Raw genomic sequence first — 18,879 nt, 5'->3', positions numbered from 1 at the left:
GTGAAGCACCTGGGGGTTCACAATGCTCACTACCCATCTACATAAGTTCCCTGGGGGGTCTAGTTTCCAAAATGGGGTCACTTGTGGGGGAGCTCCAATGTTTAGGCACACAGGGGCTCTCCAAACGCGACATGGTGTCCGCTAACAACAGATTAACTCGCCCCATGTGCTTGTTGTACCCCAGGGCACAGTCCGGTTTGTGGACCGGTGCTGGGGTACCTCTAACGGTGGTGCTGGGACCATGGATTGTGGTCAAGAAAAAGACGTCCCTTTTGTCTTTGAACTTCACCACAACCATGTTGCCGCTACATTGGGCTCGGCTCTCACCCTTTGGGAGAGGCTGCTCAATTAGCGTCAAAGGGAGACCCCTCTGGGTTCTGCGCACAGTACTGCAAGCGGCGGTAGTTCTGGCAGAGAGGGACTGAAATAGTGGAATGCTTGTGTAAAAGTTATCAACGTATAGATGGTAACCTTTATCGAGCAGTGGGCGGATCAAATCCCACACTATTTTCCCACTCGCCTTCAGAGCAGATGGACATTCTGGGGGCTGGATCCTCGAATCCTTTCCTTCGTACACTCTAAAGCTGTGAGTGTACCCTGAGGCACTCTCGCACAGCTTGTAGAGTTTTATTCCATACCTGGCCCTCTTACTGGGCAGGTATTGTCGGAATTGAAGCCTCCCTTTGAAGTGGATGAAGGATTCATCCACAGAAATTTCCTTTTGGGGAACGTACACTTCAGCAAACTTGTTGCTGAAGTGTTCGATGACCGGACGAATTTTGAACAGTCTGTCAAAATTCGGGTCATCGCGGGGAAGGCTGTCTGCGTTATCCCGGAAATGTAAGAACTTGTGAATGACCTCAAATCTTTTGCGGGTCATCACCATTCTGAACACTGGAGTTTGATATAAAATATCGGTACTCCAGTATTGGCGGATTTCTGGCTTCTTCACAATCCCCATGTGAAGTACCAGTCCCCAATATTTCAACATTTCTACTGAGTCAACGGGACTCCAAGTAGAAAACATTGAATTTGAGTTTGCAGCCAAAAATTGTTGGGCGTAGATATTGGTCTGCTCCACCATGAGACTGACAATGACCTCAGAGAAATAGACTTTGAAAAAGTCTATTTCCCTGAGGTTTGCTATCTCGAACTGGATTCCTGATTGGGGAAGGAAATCCGGAATCCGTGGAGTGTAATTTTCAGGGACGGGGGTCCACACGGGGGGCCCTGGTGCTAGGTTGGGCGTGACTAGCACCAGGTTGAAGGTTACTCACAGATGGCTGTGGGTCTTCTTCCACGGCCTCCGGACGATGTCTTGACCTCTGACGTGTTATTGGTGCCGGCTCGGTGTCACTGGAGGAGGAAGAATGGGAGGAATAGAGGAACGTGGGGTCCTCTCCCTCACTATCAGCTTCGGAGGCAATAATGGAATATGCCTCCTCAGCTGTGTACGCCCTAGACTGGGATGAGCGGGACGGGCGGGACATTGTGTGCTGTGTGCGTGTGTAAAAAAAAAAAAAAAAAAAAAAAATCAAAGCTTCATTATAGTGTGAGTGTACGTGTGTGTGAGTGCTTGGTGTAAACTTCTGCAGTCAGGCACACGGGGCGTAGGAGGGGGCAGAAAGGGGGGGCAGGAAGCCAGCAGTATCAGCAGGGGGGGTGATCACTGGGGCAGAAAGGGGGGTAGTAGGCCGGCAGCAGCAGGGTGGGGGGGTGATCACTGGGGACGGGGGGGATGATCACTGGGAGGGATGGTGGGTGATCACAGGTGCAGGGGATTTACAGTGAGCCTGCTGCTGCCTGTGATCACCTTACACCGGCTGGCAGAAGGAGAGCACCAGCCGGTGGATGAAGACGTGGGAGAGGGAGCGGTATGAAATTGGACTGGGGTGGAGGGGGTTGGAGGGGGGGGGGGGTCGGGGGCTAAGTGAGGGCTGGAGTCGGACAAGTGGGGAAATATTACCGGCAGCGGATCGGTGGTGGCGGCGGCGGGGTTGGCGGCAGCAGATCGGCAGGTGATCAAGCTCCTTAGCTTCCACGGACGGGATGACGCTAGCCCCACAGACACTGTGACATGGGTCGGGAAGGGGTTAAAGTGAATCGGTCACCCCCCCGGGACGTATATAACTTATTAATATGAGCATACAGATGATCGAAATGTTAAACTAGTCCTACCTGTATGCTTCATATTAGTGGTCTTGTTGAGAAATGATATTTTATTTCTTTATGCTAATGATTTCTTCCAGACTTCGGGGCGTATGGTGCTTGGAAGAAATCCCTGCATCCTCTCCATTATAATACCACCCTGTGACATGCAGTTGTGGCGCCGGAATGTCGCGCCTGCACTCCCTCCACAAATCGTGTCTTTTCCTCCCTTCTATGCACAGTATACAATGATCTGCGCAGGCGCTGGCGAGTCACTTCTGTTCCAGTGACCTCCGGCGTGTGCGACTAGAAGGTGCTCTCCCCACTTCCTCCCTGCATAGTCCTCGCTAAGAACCATATGTTTATGTATACATGTGTATACACAGGGCACTGTGACGTGCATGAGAGGAGGATGGAATTACAGTATAATGAAGAGAGAAGGCGGAGATTTCTTCTTCATTAACATAAAGAAATAAAATAAGTTTTCTCAACAATACCGCTAATGTGAGCAAATAGGTAGGACTAGTTTAACATTTGTCACCTGTATTCCCATATTAATAGGTTTTAGGTGACTAATTCCCTTTAAGGGGTTAAGTTTGTGGGTGATATGTGAAAAAAAATTTAAAGGTTCACGAGGTATAAATACTTTTTCAAGGCACTGTGTATTATTCTCTGGAACACTCTAGCATTTCAGAAAACATATACTTTGAAGAGCCTGTCAGGGATCATGTCCGGCCACGGCCGGCTTCTCCCAGTGTCGCTCTAGCTAACAGATCTCTCTGAATGTACCTGTGAGGGAGAGACCGGTCAGTCACCTGCAGCGGCACAGGGAAAAGCTGGCTGGGGCTTGTGCCATACAAGTCTGGTCCCCGGCCTGATCTTCAAAGTATATTTTGTCTGACACACTGGAGCGTTTTAGGAAATAATACACTTGTCTCCAATTCATGCAGCTTGCGGTTTTGTCAGCATGAATTTCCTGACAGGTTCCCTTGAAGTTTGGGAAATTGTTTGCCAGTTTCTGTATTCTGTAAAACAAATCTGAGGTCCAAGCTCATGTTCTGGTGCTTCTATTGATGGAGTCTTTATGTACAGCCACCTTGGTTGCTCCTCGTAGGTAAGATGTTGGAGTGACTTTTAACCACATTATATATAAAACACTTGCATGACATCATGACCGTGATATAAAGGGATCCTTTTCCACTCTGCTTAATGTAACCTTTGAGGACTTTTCTTGCAGAATAGACGGCCCTCAGTTTACCTCCCTACAAGAGAGTACCCTTCTGACCAAAGTAAGTGTGTGTTATTCCTTCATTGTTGGGTTGGAGTCTTGACACTTGTCAAGTGATGATTCTAACTTTTTTTTTTCTTTACCCTTCAGTTATAGTTACAGAGAAAACAAATATACTTTTGCGTTATCTACACCAGCAATGGGGAAAGAAGGTGAGACCTTTATTCTCTAAATAAGAATTAGAATATATCTTTAAACTAGGCCACTTTTTGGACAGCTGAAATGCTCTGTTCTCCTGTTCGGTGACTTTTACTTCCATTAAAAGAGCATCTTTCCTTTCAAACAAGAATATAACTTTCCACAGTTAAAAATGTTGTAGGCCATCAGTAAAATGGAAGAGTCAGACGGCCGTATAACTCGGACCAGGATCGCAACGCAATGCTCTGACTGGCTGTAGGCTCTTCCATCCCGAGAGTGACCGCTGCATAGAAGCATCTGGTGTTCAGACACTCAGCATCTGTGTTGATCAGTTGATTTAAAAGGAATGTCTGCTTTCATAGGAAAATGTCTTACAGGCTGAACTTGCTTTTCACATAACAAGACATGCAGTACTTTCCTACTAAATCCCCTTCTGCTTTCCACCAGTCCTCAGCTGTGTTCCTCAGCTCCAGTCCTCAATGCCCACCAACAGATCATATTTTCAGGATTTCTTTAGTATTGTACAGGTAATGGAATTATGACCTGTGTAATACTAAGGTAATCCTGGAAAACATGATCTCTCTGTGGCTCTTGAGGAACACAACAGATAACTCTGAAGGCAATCATTTGACTGTCTCATGACATCTACCTTAGTATCACCCCTGTGTCCAGTGATTGGCATCAGGAGTCATGTGCTGTAGATGAGACTTTACCACTGCAGCCTGTCAACAAAGACCAGTGAGGAGAAGTAGCAAGCTGATGCCACAAGGAGGTTCAGTAGGTAAATATTGTGGGACTTATACTCAGACAGAACTTCTAAGGGGTTGCTATACTCTGGTGTGCATTGTATTCGCTTTATTGTTAACCACACACAGCTCCACACATTTAGTGGTTGTCCAGGGCAAGCCTATTCACTGAGTACAGAACTTTGCCCGTTAAACAATATAGGGGAGATGCCTTCAATCTGCTAATGGACTTCTGAGTCAGGCACCCACCAATGATATAGATGACCAATTGTAACAATAAACGCCTTTATTATCTACATATAATGTTCAGTGAAACTCTTAATATGCGCACTGATCCCGAGCTACACTTCTGTGTATGTTTTTCTTTGTTTTCTTATTTATTCAAATTTTTATGAATTTTTAATTGCGGTGCTGCCAAATTAGTTGTCCTGTTTTAATTGGCTTCTTCAAATGAACAATTATAGTACAATTTTCCCCTCACCCATGACGGCACACCTTGAGAGAGGGATCCGCCCCACCAAGGACAGGAAACCGTCTGAAATAAAAGGGCGGTACCTCTCCCTCGCTTCAGTTGGTTTCCTGTCCTTGTTGGGAACCTGTCTGAAGATGTCCATACTTACCTGGGCCTGTTCCGGTGTGGAAGAGCGGGCACCAGCCTGTGCACCGGTTTCCAGGGTCCAGAAGCGCCGTCCGCGGTTCCCTGGAGCAGTGTCCGAGCGTGCGCATGCGGTGAGGAGGGCTCCGGCTCCCCGCAGACCGCTGCGCTGTCCTCTCCCTGCCGCAGGCTCCTGGCTGGCTGCACACCGGGAGCGGCGTCTTCCGGGTGTGACGCGACTGACGTCACGGCGCGGTGCACGCTGGGAGAGGCGTGTCCGATGACGTCGGAGGACGGCACCCGGATCCAACATGGCAGCGCCCTGTAAGTGCTTGCCGGCCGGCTTTTCAAACCTCGGCCGGCGGGTGTCAGGAGGGGGGAGGACACAAGAACTGGAGGGGGTTCTGGATGTGCCCTATTTAAGGTGGAGGGGTTGTCCTGGTCAAACGCTGCTTATACTCATGCTTGTGGTATAGCAGCTATGGCAGACCAGGACAGCCAGGAGCAGCAGTAGCAGCTGACCCCTCCATCTCATCAACGCCAGCGGAAGAAGCAGTCGGACACCTCTCACACGTACAGCCGCTCCAGCAACCGTAGCGGCAGCAGAAGTAAGGTGTCGGACGCTTCAGGGCCTTCCAGAAGGGATTCATCTTATGTCCCGACACAGCCTCCAAATCCGGTACCCTTTTGTGACTTCAGGGGTGAGTGATCTTCGTGAATGTCACTTAATAGTAATGGAAAGTTATGTGCTTCATTCCTTAGGAACCTAAGAAGAGTAGCGCCAAACAGAAGCACAGGGTTTGCGCCTTATGCCAAGTCCCCCTTTCCATAGATTGGCAGAAACAGCTTTGTGCTAGCTGTATTAACCAAACCATAGCTGAGAGCACCCCGGATTTTGCTTCTAATTTGAGGGCCGTAATCCGTTCAGAGGTTCAGGATTCCCTGAAAGACTTTCTTAAAGGGAAAAAGAGATCCCATAAGGATATCTCCTCCGACTATGATTCATCCTCCCAGTCAGAGGATCTATGCCTCAGTGATTCAGCATCCTCCTCTTCATCCGGCAGTGGTAGGCCCTGTTTCCCTATTGAGGATACTGACAAGTTGGTCAGAGCGGGTAGATCTACCATGGGGTTGAGGGAGGAAAAGGCAGCCAGGTCCCTGGAAAACATTGTTCGCAGGCCTGGAGGAAAAAAAAGAGACGCTCCTTTCCAGTGAATCCTAAAATTCAGACCCTTATAGACCGGGAATGGAGGAAGCCTGAGAAATCGGGAGTGTTGCCCTCATCCTCTAAAAGAAGGTACCCCTTCGAGGATAGTGTCTCTGGGTCCTGGGATAAAATTCCTAAAGTTGACGGGTCTGTTGCCCGATCATCCAAAAAATCGTCCCTACTCCTGGAAGATTCAAGAAGTCTAAAGGATGCTCTTGATAAGAAGGCAGATTCCTTCCTGCGTCACACCTGGGAAGCGGCGGCAGGGGGCCTGAAGCCAGCGGTAGCAGGCACTTGTGTCGCTAGGTCACTCATGGTGTGACTTCAACAATTAGGAGACCAGCTCAAGGATAAAAAGATATCCGGAGATAAAATCCTCTCCAATTTACCTTTACTGCAAGCAGCGTCCTCTTTCCTTGCCGACTCCTCAGCGGATTCGGTTAAACTCGCTGCCAGGTCTGCTAACTTATCTAATGCTGCCAGACGAGCCCTGTGGCTCAAGGGTTGCCCAGGAGACCTACAGTCTAAACATAAGCTATGTTCCCTTCCTTGTGATGGTAAACTATTGTTTGGCCAAAAACTGGACGAGCTTTTGGAGAAGGCCGGCGACAGGAAGAGAGGTTTCCCAGGGTTCACGGGGGACACAAAGTCCTACTTTCGGAGGAAAAGATTTAACCGAGGTCACCCTCCGGGAGAAAGGAAAAGATGGGAGCCCAGATCTAGTAAGGACTCTGGTTACATGTTTGGGGGGCCGTCCTCCAGTACCAAAAAATCTCCCCAATGATTTGAGGCTAGAGGTCGGGGGAAGGCTTTCCCATTTTATCTCCGCTTGGGAAGCCATTACTTCAAATCCCTGGATGTTGAGTATCATAAAAATGGCCTAAAGATACTCTTCAGTCAAGTCCCTCACCGAACCTTCATGATCACCTCCAGGAGGAAGTCCAGGGAGGAGCAGATAGCCCTAGAGTCGGAAGTGCTGGATTTGGTCAACAAACAGGTCCTTCACGAAGTTCCAAATTCACAATGGGGACGGGGATTTTATTCCCCCCTATTCGTGATAAAAAAAAACAAATGTGCCTTAAGGACCATTATCAACCTCAAAAGTCTAAATCAGCTGATAGAGAACCAGACTTTCAAGATGGAATCAGTGAACTCGGCAGTAAAACTCCTACACCACAATTGTTTAATGGCAGCTATCGACCTAAAAGATGCCTATTATCACGTCCCAATCCATCCAGACTACCAGAAGTACCTAAGGGTAGCCCTATTCATCCAAGGGGAATTGAGACATTTCTAATTTACTGCCCTACCTTTTGGATTCTCGATCGCACCGAGAGTGTTTACAAAGGTTATAGCGGAGGTGACAGCTTTTCTCCGAATCAAAAACGTGGTGATTGTTCCCTACTTGGACGACTTTCTGATAATAGGGAAATCTGAGGACCACTGTTCCTCTCAATTATTAGAGGTCAGGACAGCCTTACATCAGCTAGGTTGGTTGATAAATATTCAAAAATCAAAACTATCCCCCTCAAGGACTCAGATCTTTCTGGGCTTGACCCTAAATTCCTAACTCCAATCCTGCTTCCTCCCAGAAGACAAGGTTTGTAAAATAATCAGCCTGGTCTCAAGGGCCATAAAGTCTCCAATGATGTCCCTGAGAGGGGCAATGTCCCTACTCTGCTCCATGACTTCCTGTCTCCCGGCAGTCAAATGGGCCCAAAGTCATATGAGGCTTCTTCAGTGGGATGTCCTGTCAGCGCAAAAATCCTTCAACGGACATTTAGAAAAAAGATTATCTCTTTCCTTGGAGACAGTAGACTCCCTCTCCTGGTGGACGAACAGGGAGAATCTGACCTCAGGCTTGCAGTGGTCCAGACCAGTCGACCATACAATTACAACAGATGCAAGTGGCTCCGGCTGGGGGGGGGTCATCTAGCAGATCTCTCGGTTCAGGGGCTCTGGCTACGTCACGAAATAGAGACATCATCGAACCTAAAAGAGCTTTTGGCAGTGGAGAAATCCCTGATAGGCTTCCTTCCCCACATACAGGGTCGCCATGTCCAGATCAGGTCCGACAATCGGACGACAGTAGCTTCTATAAATCACCAGGGAGGAACAAGATCACGCTCTCTTATAGTAGAGGCAAGCAGAATCCTGCAGCTAGCAGAACAGCATCTCCTATCCCTCAGTGCTCTTTACATCCGGGGGGGTAGAAAATTCAAGGGCAGATTTCCTCAGTTGCCACACTTTAGGACAAGGAGAGTGGTCTCTAAACCCGATAGTCTTCCAACAGATTATCCAACTATGAGGGTCACCGGACATAGATTTGTTCGCCACCAGGGCGAACAGGAAGGTGGAGAGGTTCTGTTCGCTAAATCCAACAGAGAATCCCTATGCTGTAGACGCTCTCCAGATACCCTGGGAGTTCAGGAGGGCCTACCCTTTTCCTCCGATAGTAATGATTCCAGCAGTTGTGAGGAAAATTCGGGAGGAGGGGGCGGGGATAATTCTGATAGCCCCCTTTTGGCCAAAAAGACCCTGGTTCTCCCTGCTTCGCATGATGTCGATCTCGGATCCCTGGGTCCTGCCCGACAGGCCGGACCTTCTCATCCAGGGGCCAATGTTCCATGCACAAGCCAAAGGTTTCCATCTGGCGGCTTGGATTTTGAGAGGTTGTTGCTGAGCTATAGGGGGTTTTCACCAGGCCTAGTTTCCACCCTATTGGGTAGTAGGAAGCCCATAACTAAGATTTATACCAGAATCTGGGGAAAATTCCTGGATTTCATAGACTCCCCATTGTCGGATAAACATCCAATTAAAGATGTCCTAGAATTTTTATAGAACGGACGTGACCTGGGGTTAGCTACGGGAACACTTAAAGTTCAGGTGTCTGCCCTAGGGGCGCTCTATAATTGCAACCTGGTGGGGAACAGGTGGGTCTCTAGATTCATTAAACCCTGTTCCAGAGCTAAACCAGTTCGGGCTCTGAGTTCCTCCCTGGGACCTGAATTTGGTTTTAAACACACTCTCTGGCGACCTATTTGAACCCCTGCAGGTTATCTCTCCAAAGTTCCTCACCCTCAAAACCATTCTCCTAGTGGCCCTAACGTCGGCCCGTAGGGTGAGTGACCTGCAGGCCCTTTCTGTTGATCTCCCATACACCCAAATTCATGATGACCGGGTCGTCCTACGTACAGATCCGGCATACCTTCCGAAAGTAGTTTCCAGATTCCACTGTAATCAAGAGATTGTGCTTCCCTCATTCTGCAGTAACCCAAAAAACCCAGGGGAGATTAGATTCCACAATCTAGATGTTAGAAGGGCGTTACTACAGTACATAGACATGACTAGTCAGTGGAGGAAGCACAAGTCCTTGTTTCTGGCCTTTCAGGGGAGTAGGAAAGGTCACGGGGTATCAAAGGGAACTATTACTAGGTGGCTTAGGGAGGCCATTTGTCTAGCTTACATATCTACAGGTGTTTCGGCACCGGACGGTATTAGAGCTCATTCCACCAGAGCTGTAGCGACCTCCTGGGCAGAGAGAGCAGATGTCTCGATTGACCAGATATGTAAAGCTGCTACTTGGTCTGCACCATCCACCTTCTACAAGCACTATCGGTTGGACCTATCCTCCTCTGACCTTACCTTTGGGAGAAGGGTACTTCAGGCGGTGGTCACTCCCTAGGGTGCTAATATTCTCCAAAATTCTCTCAAGGTGTGCTGTCATGGGTGAGGGGAAAACACCAAGGTTACTTACTGGTAGCCGGTTTTTCCTGAGCCCATGACGGCACCTGTAGTTTCCCCCCCTGTCTTTCTCACACCCTGGCGAAGCACTTTACGTTTTGGGTGATCATATATATATTGTAGGTGTTGGTTATGTGTCTAACCTTTTCTGGAGGTCCTCTCCATGCTCTGTAATCCAACTGAAGCGAGGGAGAGGTACCGCCCTTTTATTTCAGACGGTTTCCTGTCCTTGGTGGGGCGGATCCCTCTCTCTCAAGGTGTGCTGTCATGGGCTCAGGAAAAACCGGCTACCGGTAAGTAACCTTGGTGTTTTACAGCTTTGGCAGCACTTTATCTTTTTTTTTTTTTTATTTGTCTTAGGAAAAAAAAAAAATCTGGAATGGATCTAAAAAGGTGAAATATAATTCTTCGCTTTTTACTTTCCATTTCTTTGGAACCTACTCCCGGCTTTGGCTAAAAGAGAAAATGTATGTGATGGCACTAAGCAAGCATTGGAGCAGAAATTTTAACGAGAAATACGAACGGAATAATATCTGGCACAAAATGGCAATTTCTTTGTCAAATTCCATTGTTGACTGTTATAAAGATTATCACCATCGGCATAGTTCCTCTTTCAATATCATTGTTGACGTGCTCTCATACTTGGAACAGAAAATTGGCAGCACTCGTGCATCTTTCCTTCTGTGAGATCATTCAGGTTCTTGACTAGAAGTGCGTTCCTTACAGCAGCTATGAATGCAGCACTTAGAGAAGCCATGAGGCTAGCTAAATGTGCAGATTAGTCCTCGAGAGTGATGTGTATATGCAAATTGCCTCTTCAGAAAGGAAGAGGGCTAGAACTCGTGCCACCTACAGGAAGTAACAATCCTAAAAGTCAATATTGGCCCTTTAACGAGCCTTGCCACATAATTTAGGATGAAAGCCAAACCAGGATCTCAATTTGCAGACACACTCCAACGTGTGAACGTGTCCTTATTTGCGTCGTGACTGATCCCACTGACTTTACAATAGGTTTGCTGGGTTTCCATTTGTTTTCCTCTACAGAAAAGATTTTTTTTTTTAGTAAGTTTTCCTGTTGTTGGCTTCTCAAACCAGCAGAAACCTGTGCAGACCCTTGTAGTGTGACCAAAACTTAACTTGAGATGGGTGAGAAATCTTTCTATAGGTGTCTATGGGATCTGGTTCTATTTTGGGCAATATACAGTACAGACCAAAAGTTTGGACACACCTCATTTAATGATTTTTCTGTATTTTCATGACTTTGAAAATTATACATTCACACTGAAGGCATCAAAACTATGAATTAACACATGTGGAATTATATACTTAACAAAAAAGTGTGAAACAACTGAAAATATGTCTTATATTCTAGATTCTTCAAAGTAGCCACCTTTTGCTTTGATGACTGCTTTGCCCACTCTTGGCATTCTCTTGATGAGCTTCAAGAGGTAGTCACCGGAAATGGTTTTCACTTTACAGGTGTGCCCTGTCAGGTTTAATAAGTGGGATTTCTTCCCTTATAAATGGGGTTGGGACCATCAGTTGTGTTGTGCAGAAGTCAGGTGGATACACAGCTGATAGTCCTACTGAATAGACTGTTAGCTGCTTTTTTCTTGCCATAATACAAATTCTAAGTAAAGAAAAACGAGTGGCCATCATTACTTTAAGAAATGAAGGTCAGTCAGTCCGAAAAATTGGCCAAACTTTGAAAGTTTCCCCAAGTGCAGTTGCAAAAACCATCAAGCGCTACAAAGAAACTGGCTCACATGAGGACCGCCCCAGGAAAGGAAGACCAAGAGTCACCTCTGCTTCTGAGGATAAGTTTATCCGAGTCACCAGCCTCAGAAATCGCAGGTTAACAGCAGCTCAGATTAGAGACCAGGTCAATGCCACACAGAGTTCTAGCAGCAGACACATCTCTTCAACAACTGTTAAGAGGAGACTTTGTGCAGCCTGCCTTCATGGTAAAATAGCTGCTAGGAAACCACTGCTAAGGACAGGCAACAAGCAGAAGAGACTTGTTTGGGCTAAAGAACACAAGGAATGGACATTAGACCAGTGGAAATCTGTGCTTTGGTCTGATGAGTCCAAATTTGAGATCTTAGGTTCCAACCACCTTGTCTTTGTGCGACGCAGAAAAGGTGAACGGATGGACTCTACATGCCTGGTTCCCACCGTGAAGCATGGAGGAGGAGGTGTGATGGTGTGGGGGTGCTTTGCTGGTGACACTGTTGGGGATTTATTCAAAATTGAAGGCATACTGAACCAGCATGGCTACCACAGCATCTTGCAGCGGCATGCTATTCCATCCGGTTTGCGTTTAGTTGGATAATCATTTATTTTTCAACAGGACAATGACCCCAAACACACCTCCAGGCTGTGTAAGGGCTATTTGACCAATAAGGAGAGTGATGGGGTGCTACACCAGATGACCTGGCCTCCAGTCACCAGACCTGAACCCAATCGAGATGGTTTGGGGTGAGCTGGACCGCAGAGTGAAGGCAAAAGGGCCAACAAGTGCTAAGCATCTCTGGGAACTCCTTCAAGATTGTTGGAAGACCATTTCCGGTGACTACCTCTTGAAGCTCATCAAGAGAATGCCAAGAGTGTGCAAAGCAGTCATCAAAGCAAAAGGTGGCTACTTTGAAGAACCTAGAATATAAGACATATTTTCAGTTGTTTCACACTTTTTTGTTAAGAATATAATTCCACATGCGTTAATTCATAGTTTTGATGCCTTCAGTGTGAATGTACAATTTTCATAGTCATGAAAATACAGAAAAATCTTTAAATGAGAAGGTGTGTCCAAACTTTTGGTCTGTACTGTATATGGCAGTGTGAATAAATCTTTAGGCTGCATTCATACAGCGGCAACATAGGTACTGTAGATTAAAGGGAATCTGTCAGCAGGTTTTGCTATGGAGTCTGAGAGCAGCACGATGTAGGGGCAAATGCCGCCTGTTTCCAGTGATGTATCACTCACTGGGCTGCTTGGTGCAGTTTTGATAAATCCCTGTTTTCTCTGCTATAGATGTAGCAGTGGTCAGAATGCTGAGCTGTGTATAACCCTGCCCACACCCCTGATTAGCAGCTTCATGTGTACATTGTCAGCAAGCTGCCAATCAGTGGTGGGGTCGGGGTGACTGCCTGGCATGTCACCTAGTCTTGTAGTGATGATCTCCTGCTGGTAAAACACTGAGGCTATGTTCCCACGCTCAGTATTTGATGTGTTTTTGTTGTTGCAGAACTTTCTTACCCTTCTGCACCTATTATGTAATTTAGATTACTTGCTTGTTTTTATTGCGTTTTTTCTCTGTTTGGTGTGTCATTCTTTAAAGAAAGCTGCTTAGTTTTTGAATCTTCCTGGTCTTTGACATACTTAGGTGCGGATTACATGTGTTTTTAATGTGTTTCCGCCATGGAAATGCACTAAAAATGCATGTGCGGATTTTCCGCATCTAATGAAATTCTATAGGGAAATTTCACACAGAAAACTCATGCAAGAGAAATTGACATGCTGCAGATTGGAAAAGTACACTGCAGGTGAGCTAACACAGTGGGCATGAGATTTCTATAAATCCCATCCATTTTGCTGGAGCTGTAAAACGCTGTGTTTTTACCGCAGCGAAAATATACAGCGTCAGACGCAATAAAAGCTCATCGTGAGCACATAGCCTGATTGTGTTGAAGCTACAGTAAGTAACACATCCATGATATCAGGCTCTGTGCCCCCCTACATAATGCTGTCTTCAGATTACATAGCAAAAACCTGCTGACAGATTCCCTTTAAGTGTATTACAACTGCTTGAATGTGGCCTTCCATTGACCTGGCTTGAAATGTTATCAGTGTAGGCAGTATGCCTCCAGTAGCAATGCTAAGTGTCGTAATTATGTCCGGTCTGTGTGCGGATTGGTGTGTTGGAAGACACTCTGATTTAGGTTAACACATCCGCTCCATGCTTTTCAAAACAAATGCAATGACTTCCATTTTCTGTCTGTCTACAGAATGCTGCAAAGAAAAGAGACCAAGACCAATTAGAAATAGGTGAAACTTCTGCACCCCCTCGAAAGATTGCGAGGACCGACAGCCAGGAAATGAATGAAGACACATAAGCATCTCTGAGGAACTTCTTAACCGACCTAACACCCCACTCCTCCATTTTGTTTTCTCCCTCACAGGGTTAGCTTGCTATGTGGGTGGAGGTATCACAGCCTTCCTTATGGATACAATCTCTCTTCTGATCTCACAGGAGCCAAATTTGTATTTATTTCTTGAAGATTTTATTTATGCTGTGCTGAAACTCATCTGGGAAAAGGTGGATGTGAATGAATTCAAATCCTGCCCGCCTTTTCCTTTTTAACCCTCTTTTTTTTTCCCGCAGCTCCCTACACTGTGTGTATATGTTTTTAAAGTTGCCCAGGTTTTGGCGGACTCTGCTTAAGACTTGCTGGAATACTGTGATCCAGTGCGGCAAAGGCTCTGGTGGATAAAGTTTTGAGCTAAAGATTAATTTTTTGGGTTTTTTTGTGCATGCTTTTTATTTTGTGCATCCCAAGCCTCTGGGAGGACACCCACTCCCTGGAAACCATATCAGTTCAGTGTTGGATTGTTCTATTTGGAGGGTCTCTGGCGTCGGTGAAACTCTGCGCCAGAGACTGGTGTGCCATAATAATTATAAATAGTCCGTACTAGAGGTACCTGCATGAATAAGATACTTTTTGTGAGGCATTGGACATGTGTAACTGTCGTACCTCCCAGCACTACATCCACAAAGAGCCCTTGTGTTTGTACACTGGTGGCCTTAGCCAATCACAATTTAGACGTCATCTAGACTGTTAAACAATTGGAATGCTCTCACTAATGGCCACCAGAACCTGGCTTGTCCACATCCAAACAGGAGCCGCAAATTAAACCAGCGCTAATGAACCTCATCTCAGCTGATCTGTCTTTTTTTTTCTTTTTTTTGTACATTTTATGCCATTTTGTTTTATGATCTTTCAGAAGGAGCAGCTGAAGGTGTCCTGTATCGGTAACATGACGTGGCCATCCACAGTGTTTTTGCTTAATCTGGAGCTTAACTCAGTTGCCTATAAAGCTCAACTAGTGCTTCCTGATTAGAAATGTTGCCTAGAAAAATATGTTGCACAGTAGATAGCCCAGTTATGTCCTGTGGTAAGGAATAATCCTGTGGCCTTCCAATAAAGTCTCTGAGGCAGAGATGGTCTTTATTGTCAGTCCATATTGTGTGGATGGCTTTCAGTACTGCGTGTGTGGATGGAGATATAGAGAAACAAATAAGGCTGCACGAAATGTGCAAAAACAAAACCTCACAGTACAACCTTCCTGGACTAACAATCCCATAATATGCTAGATATGTAAAGATAAGACCAGGCAGCACTCCATTAATAGGCAAAAAGTGTGGACTTTATTAGCCCATGTAGCAAATTTTCAGTCCTATCACAGAAGTGAGCACATCCCACTATTAGAAGAATAATTAATTTTTAGCCATACCTAGAAGTGGCATGTAAAAGTTTGGGCACCCCATATCAAAATGATTTATTGTGAACAGTTAAGCAAGTTGAAGATGAAATGATCTCTAAAAGGCCTAAAATTAAAGATGACACATTTCCTTTGTATTTTAGGCAAAAAAAAGCCAGTGCAAAAGTTTGGACACCCTTGGAGATTTCTGTGCTTAGATAACTTTGACCAATGTTTCAGAACTTAATTAGCTCGTTAGGGTTATGGCTTGTTCACTATCATCGTTGGGAAAGGCCAGGTGATGCAAATTTCCCAGCTTCATAAAAACCCAGCCTCCTCTAACCTTGTGCCAAAAAACAGCAGCCATGGGTTCTTCTAAGCAGCTGCCTAGCACTCTGAAAATGATGAAGGCCACAAAGCAGGAGAAGGCTATAAGAAATAGCAAAGTGTTTTCAAGTTGCCCTTTCCTCAGTTCAAAATGTAATTAAGAAATGGCAGTTAACATGAACAGTGGAGGTCAAGATAAGGTCTGGAAGACCAAGCAAGATTTCACTGAGCTGCTCGTAGGATTGCTAGAAAGGCAAATTAGAACCCCTGCTTGACTGAAAAAGATCTTCAGAAGGATTTAGCAGACTCTGGGTTTGTGGTACATTGTTATACTGTTCAGAGACACCTGCACATATATGGCCTTCATGGAAGAATCATCAGAAGAAAACTTCTGCGTCTTCACCATAAAATTCAGCGTCCGAAGTATGCAAAAGAACATCTAAACAAGCTTGATGCATTTTAAAAACAAGTCCTATGGACCAATGAGGTTAAAATAGAACTTTTGGCCACAATGGTATGTGTGGAGCAAAAAGGCCACAGAATTGCAGGAAAAGAACATCTCGCCAACCATTAAGCATGGGGGTGGATCAATCATGCTTTGAGATTGTGTTGCAGCCAATGGTACGGGAAACATTTCATTGATAGAGGGAAGAATGGACTCAATGAAATTTTAACAAATTCTTGATGCAAACATAATACCATGTGTAAAAAAAAAGTTGAAAAGAGGATGGTTTCTACAAATGGAAAATGATCCTAAACACACACCAAAATCCACAATAAACTACCTCAAAAGGTGCAAGCTGAAGGTTTTACAATGGGTCGGTCCTCACAGTCCCCTGATCTGAACATCATTGAAAATCTGTGGCTAGACCTCAGAATAGCTATGCATGTAAGACGACCCAGGAATCTCACAGAACTGGAAGATTTTCCAAGGAAGAATGGATGACAATCCCTCAAATAAGAATTGGAAGGCTCTTGGCTGGCTACAAAAAGCATTTACAAGCTGTGATACTTTCAAAAAAGGGGTGCTACTAGGTACTAACCATGTAGGGTGCCCAAACTTTTGCATCGGCCCATTTCCCTTTGTCATTTTTAAAATGTAAAAGATGAAAATATAATAAAAAAAAGTTTTGCCTAAAATACAAAGGAAATGTGTCATCTTTAACTTTAGGCCTTTTAGAGATCATTTCATCTTCAACTTGCTTAACTGTTAACAGTAAGTCATTTTAAACAGGGGTACCCAAACTTTTACATGCCACTGTATATATTCACCTACAGTGGGGAAAATAAGTATTTGATACACTGCCGATTTTGCAAGTTTTCCCACTTACAAAGAATGGAGAGGTCTGTCATTTTTATCATATGTACATTTCAACTGTGAGAGACACGATCTTAAAAAAAAAAAAAAAAAAAAAAAAATATCCAGAAAATCACATTGCATGATTTTTACATAATTAGCATTTTATTGCATGAAATAAGTATTTGATACAATAGAAAAACCAGACCTTACTATTTGGTACAGAAACCTTTGTTTGCAGTTACAGAGGTCAGATGTTTCCTCTAGTTCTTGACCAGGTTTGCACACACTGCAGCAGGGATTTTGGCCCACTCCACCAGATCTTTCAGGTTTTGGGACTGTCGCTGGGCAATATGGAGTTTCATCTCCCTCCAAATATTTTCTATTGGGTTCAGGTCTGGAGACTGGCTAGGCCACTCCAGGACCTTGAAATGCTTCTTACGGGGCCACTCATTAGTTGCCTTGGCTGTGTGTTTCAGATCATTTTCATGAATTGCATTTGGTCTTAAATTTTAATAACTGATTTATAAGAATGAATGCCAACACAGATGAAAAATCATCTGTTTTTTTTTTCTTTCTAGATTAAAAGTGGACGCTTTTTTTCCCCTTTTTTTTTTTTACAGTCGTGTAAACTTTGCCTGACAGTGTGTTGTGTACATACACTTCACTATTGCTATACTGGGTATGTTTTCATTTGCTGCGGAAATGTAGAGTCAATTTAAAGGCGAATTTGGGTATAAAATACAGTGAGACTTATTGGAGAGTATTCATAGCTACAACTAGTGTGCCTTTATATTTGCCCACGTCTGAATACTATACAGACAGTCTTGATTTTTCCAGTGGTTTGTGCATTTCTGGTGTGTAGAAGGTGCTGCAAGGGCTGGGTAGAAAGGAAGCCGCCTACTGTGCTGGTCCCTGACTCCGCTTCAGAGGATGGATCACAACGTACCCAATGTATCCAAGTTTTAACACACTGCTACTGTTGCTCATTTACATGTAAGATACTGCGGCTAAGACCAGCGCATACTTCTGATGCAGAATACCAGGGTTTTTTTTTGCATTGCTAATATAGGCTTTTTTTTTTTTTAAACAATGGACACCAACGGCAATAAAATCTATACGAATATCCCCCTGGGTTATATGCTTTATTGCTAAAAAGGAATACCTTTCAATAATGCCATGGGTCATAGACTAGTGAGGACTACACCCTAGGTTAAAAAAAACTACTATGGCCTAGATTTGATTAAGGCACACAAATGAGAGGAAGAGCCGGTTTACCCACATTATACGCACTGGTGGTTCTCTGCACAGATGTCAGAAACACAATTCAGTGAGTATAGAAGACTTGCAAAATCCAGCTGGATGAAATCATAGCTTCAAAATACCTTGTTCCAGTCTTCTTAAAAATGTGGTATAAAAAGTCTGAGGGCATTAGCAAACCTACGGGTTTCGGCGTTTAAGCTTTACTCAAGCCATGAGTAAGGCTTAATGTTAAATCGCGTAGGTTTGCCAATGCATTCTGACTTTTTGTACCACGTTAAGGCTATGTGCCCACGATTCAGAAATGAAGCAGAAAATTTCTGCATCTCCCTGGCAGAAAAAACGCATGCAGATTGTGCATGCGTTTTTCCTGCAGAATACATGCGGATTCACATGCGGATTCACTTGCGTTTCCGCATGCAGATTGACAAGCGCTTTCCAGGCGATAGCATCACTTGGAAAGTGCTTGACAACTAGGTCACACTGTATAAATCCATGCAAACAGCATGGATTTATACATTGTGAACCGTAAAAATTAAAACAAATAAAGCTATACTCACCCCCGATGTCCCGGTGTGGCTGCAGCGCTGCTTCCTGTCTGGTTCCTGGATGCCGGCATATCGCGAGACACAGCGGTGAAGGGCCTGCGG

The 18,879-nt window shown here is 45.1% G+C and overlaps 1 protein-coding gene across 1 annotated transcript in view; it reads left to right on the top strand.

The window, feature by feature from the left end:
• The window catches only part of DDA1 (DET1 and DDB1 associated 1), a 45,081-nt gene extending 30,078 nt beyond the window's left edge, over positions 1 to 15,003 (top strand). The window contains exons 3-5 of the mRNA XM_073661112.1: positions 3,386 to 3,437; positions 3,527 to 3,588; positions 13,872 to 15,003. Coding sequence (XP_073517213.1) covers positions 3,386 to 3,437; positions 3,527 to 3,588; positions 13,872 to 13,979 — 222 coding nt within the window. The 3' untranslated portion in view covers positions 13,980 to 15,003. The remainder of the gene's footprint in view (positions 1 to 3,385; positions 3,438 to 3,526; positions 3,589 to 13,871) is intronic.
• The last annotated feature ends 3,876 nt before the right edge of the window (positions 15,004 to 18,879 follow it).

Source organism: Phyllobates terribilis, unplaced genomic scaffold, assembly GCF_046119375.1.
Source record: "Phyllobates terribilis strain yellow unplaced genomic scaffold, ASM4611937v1 Scaffold_1__5_contigs__length_1240528914, whole genome shotgun sequence".
Taxonomy (NCBI): domain Eukaryota; kingdom Metazoa; phylum Chordata; class Amphibia; order Anura; family Dendrobatidae; genus Phyllobates; species Phyllobates terribilis.
The sequence above is the reverse complement of the archived record's forward strand: the minus strand, read 5'-3'. Positions and strand labels throughout refer to the sequence as shown.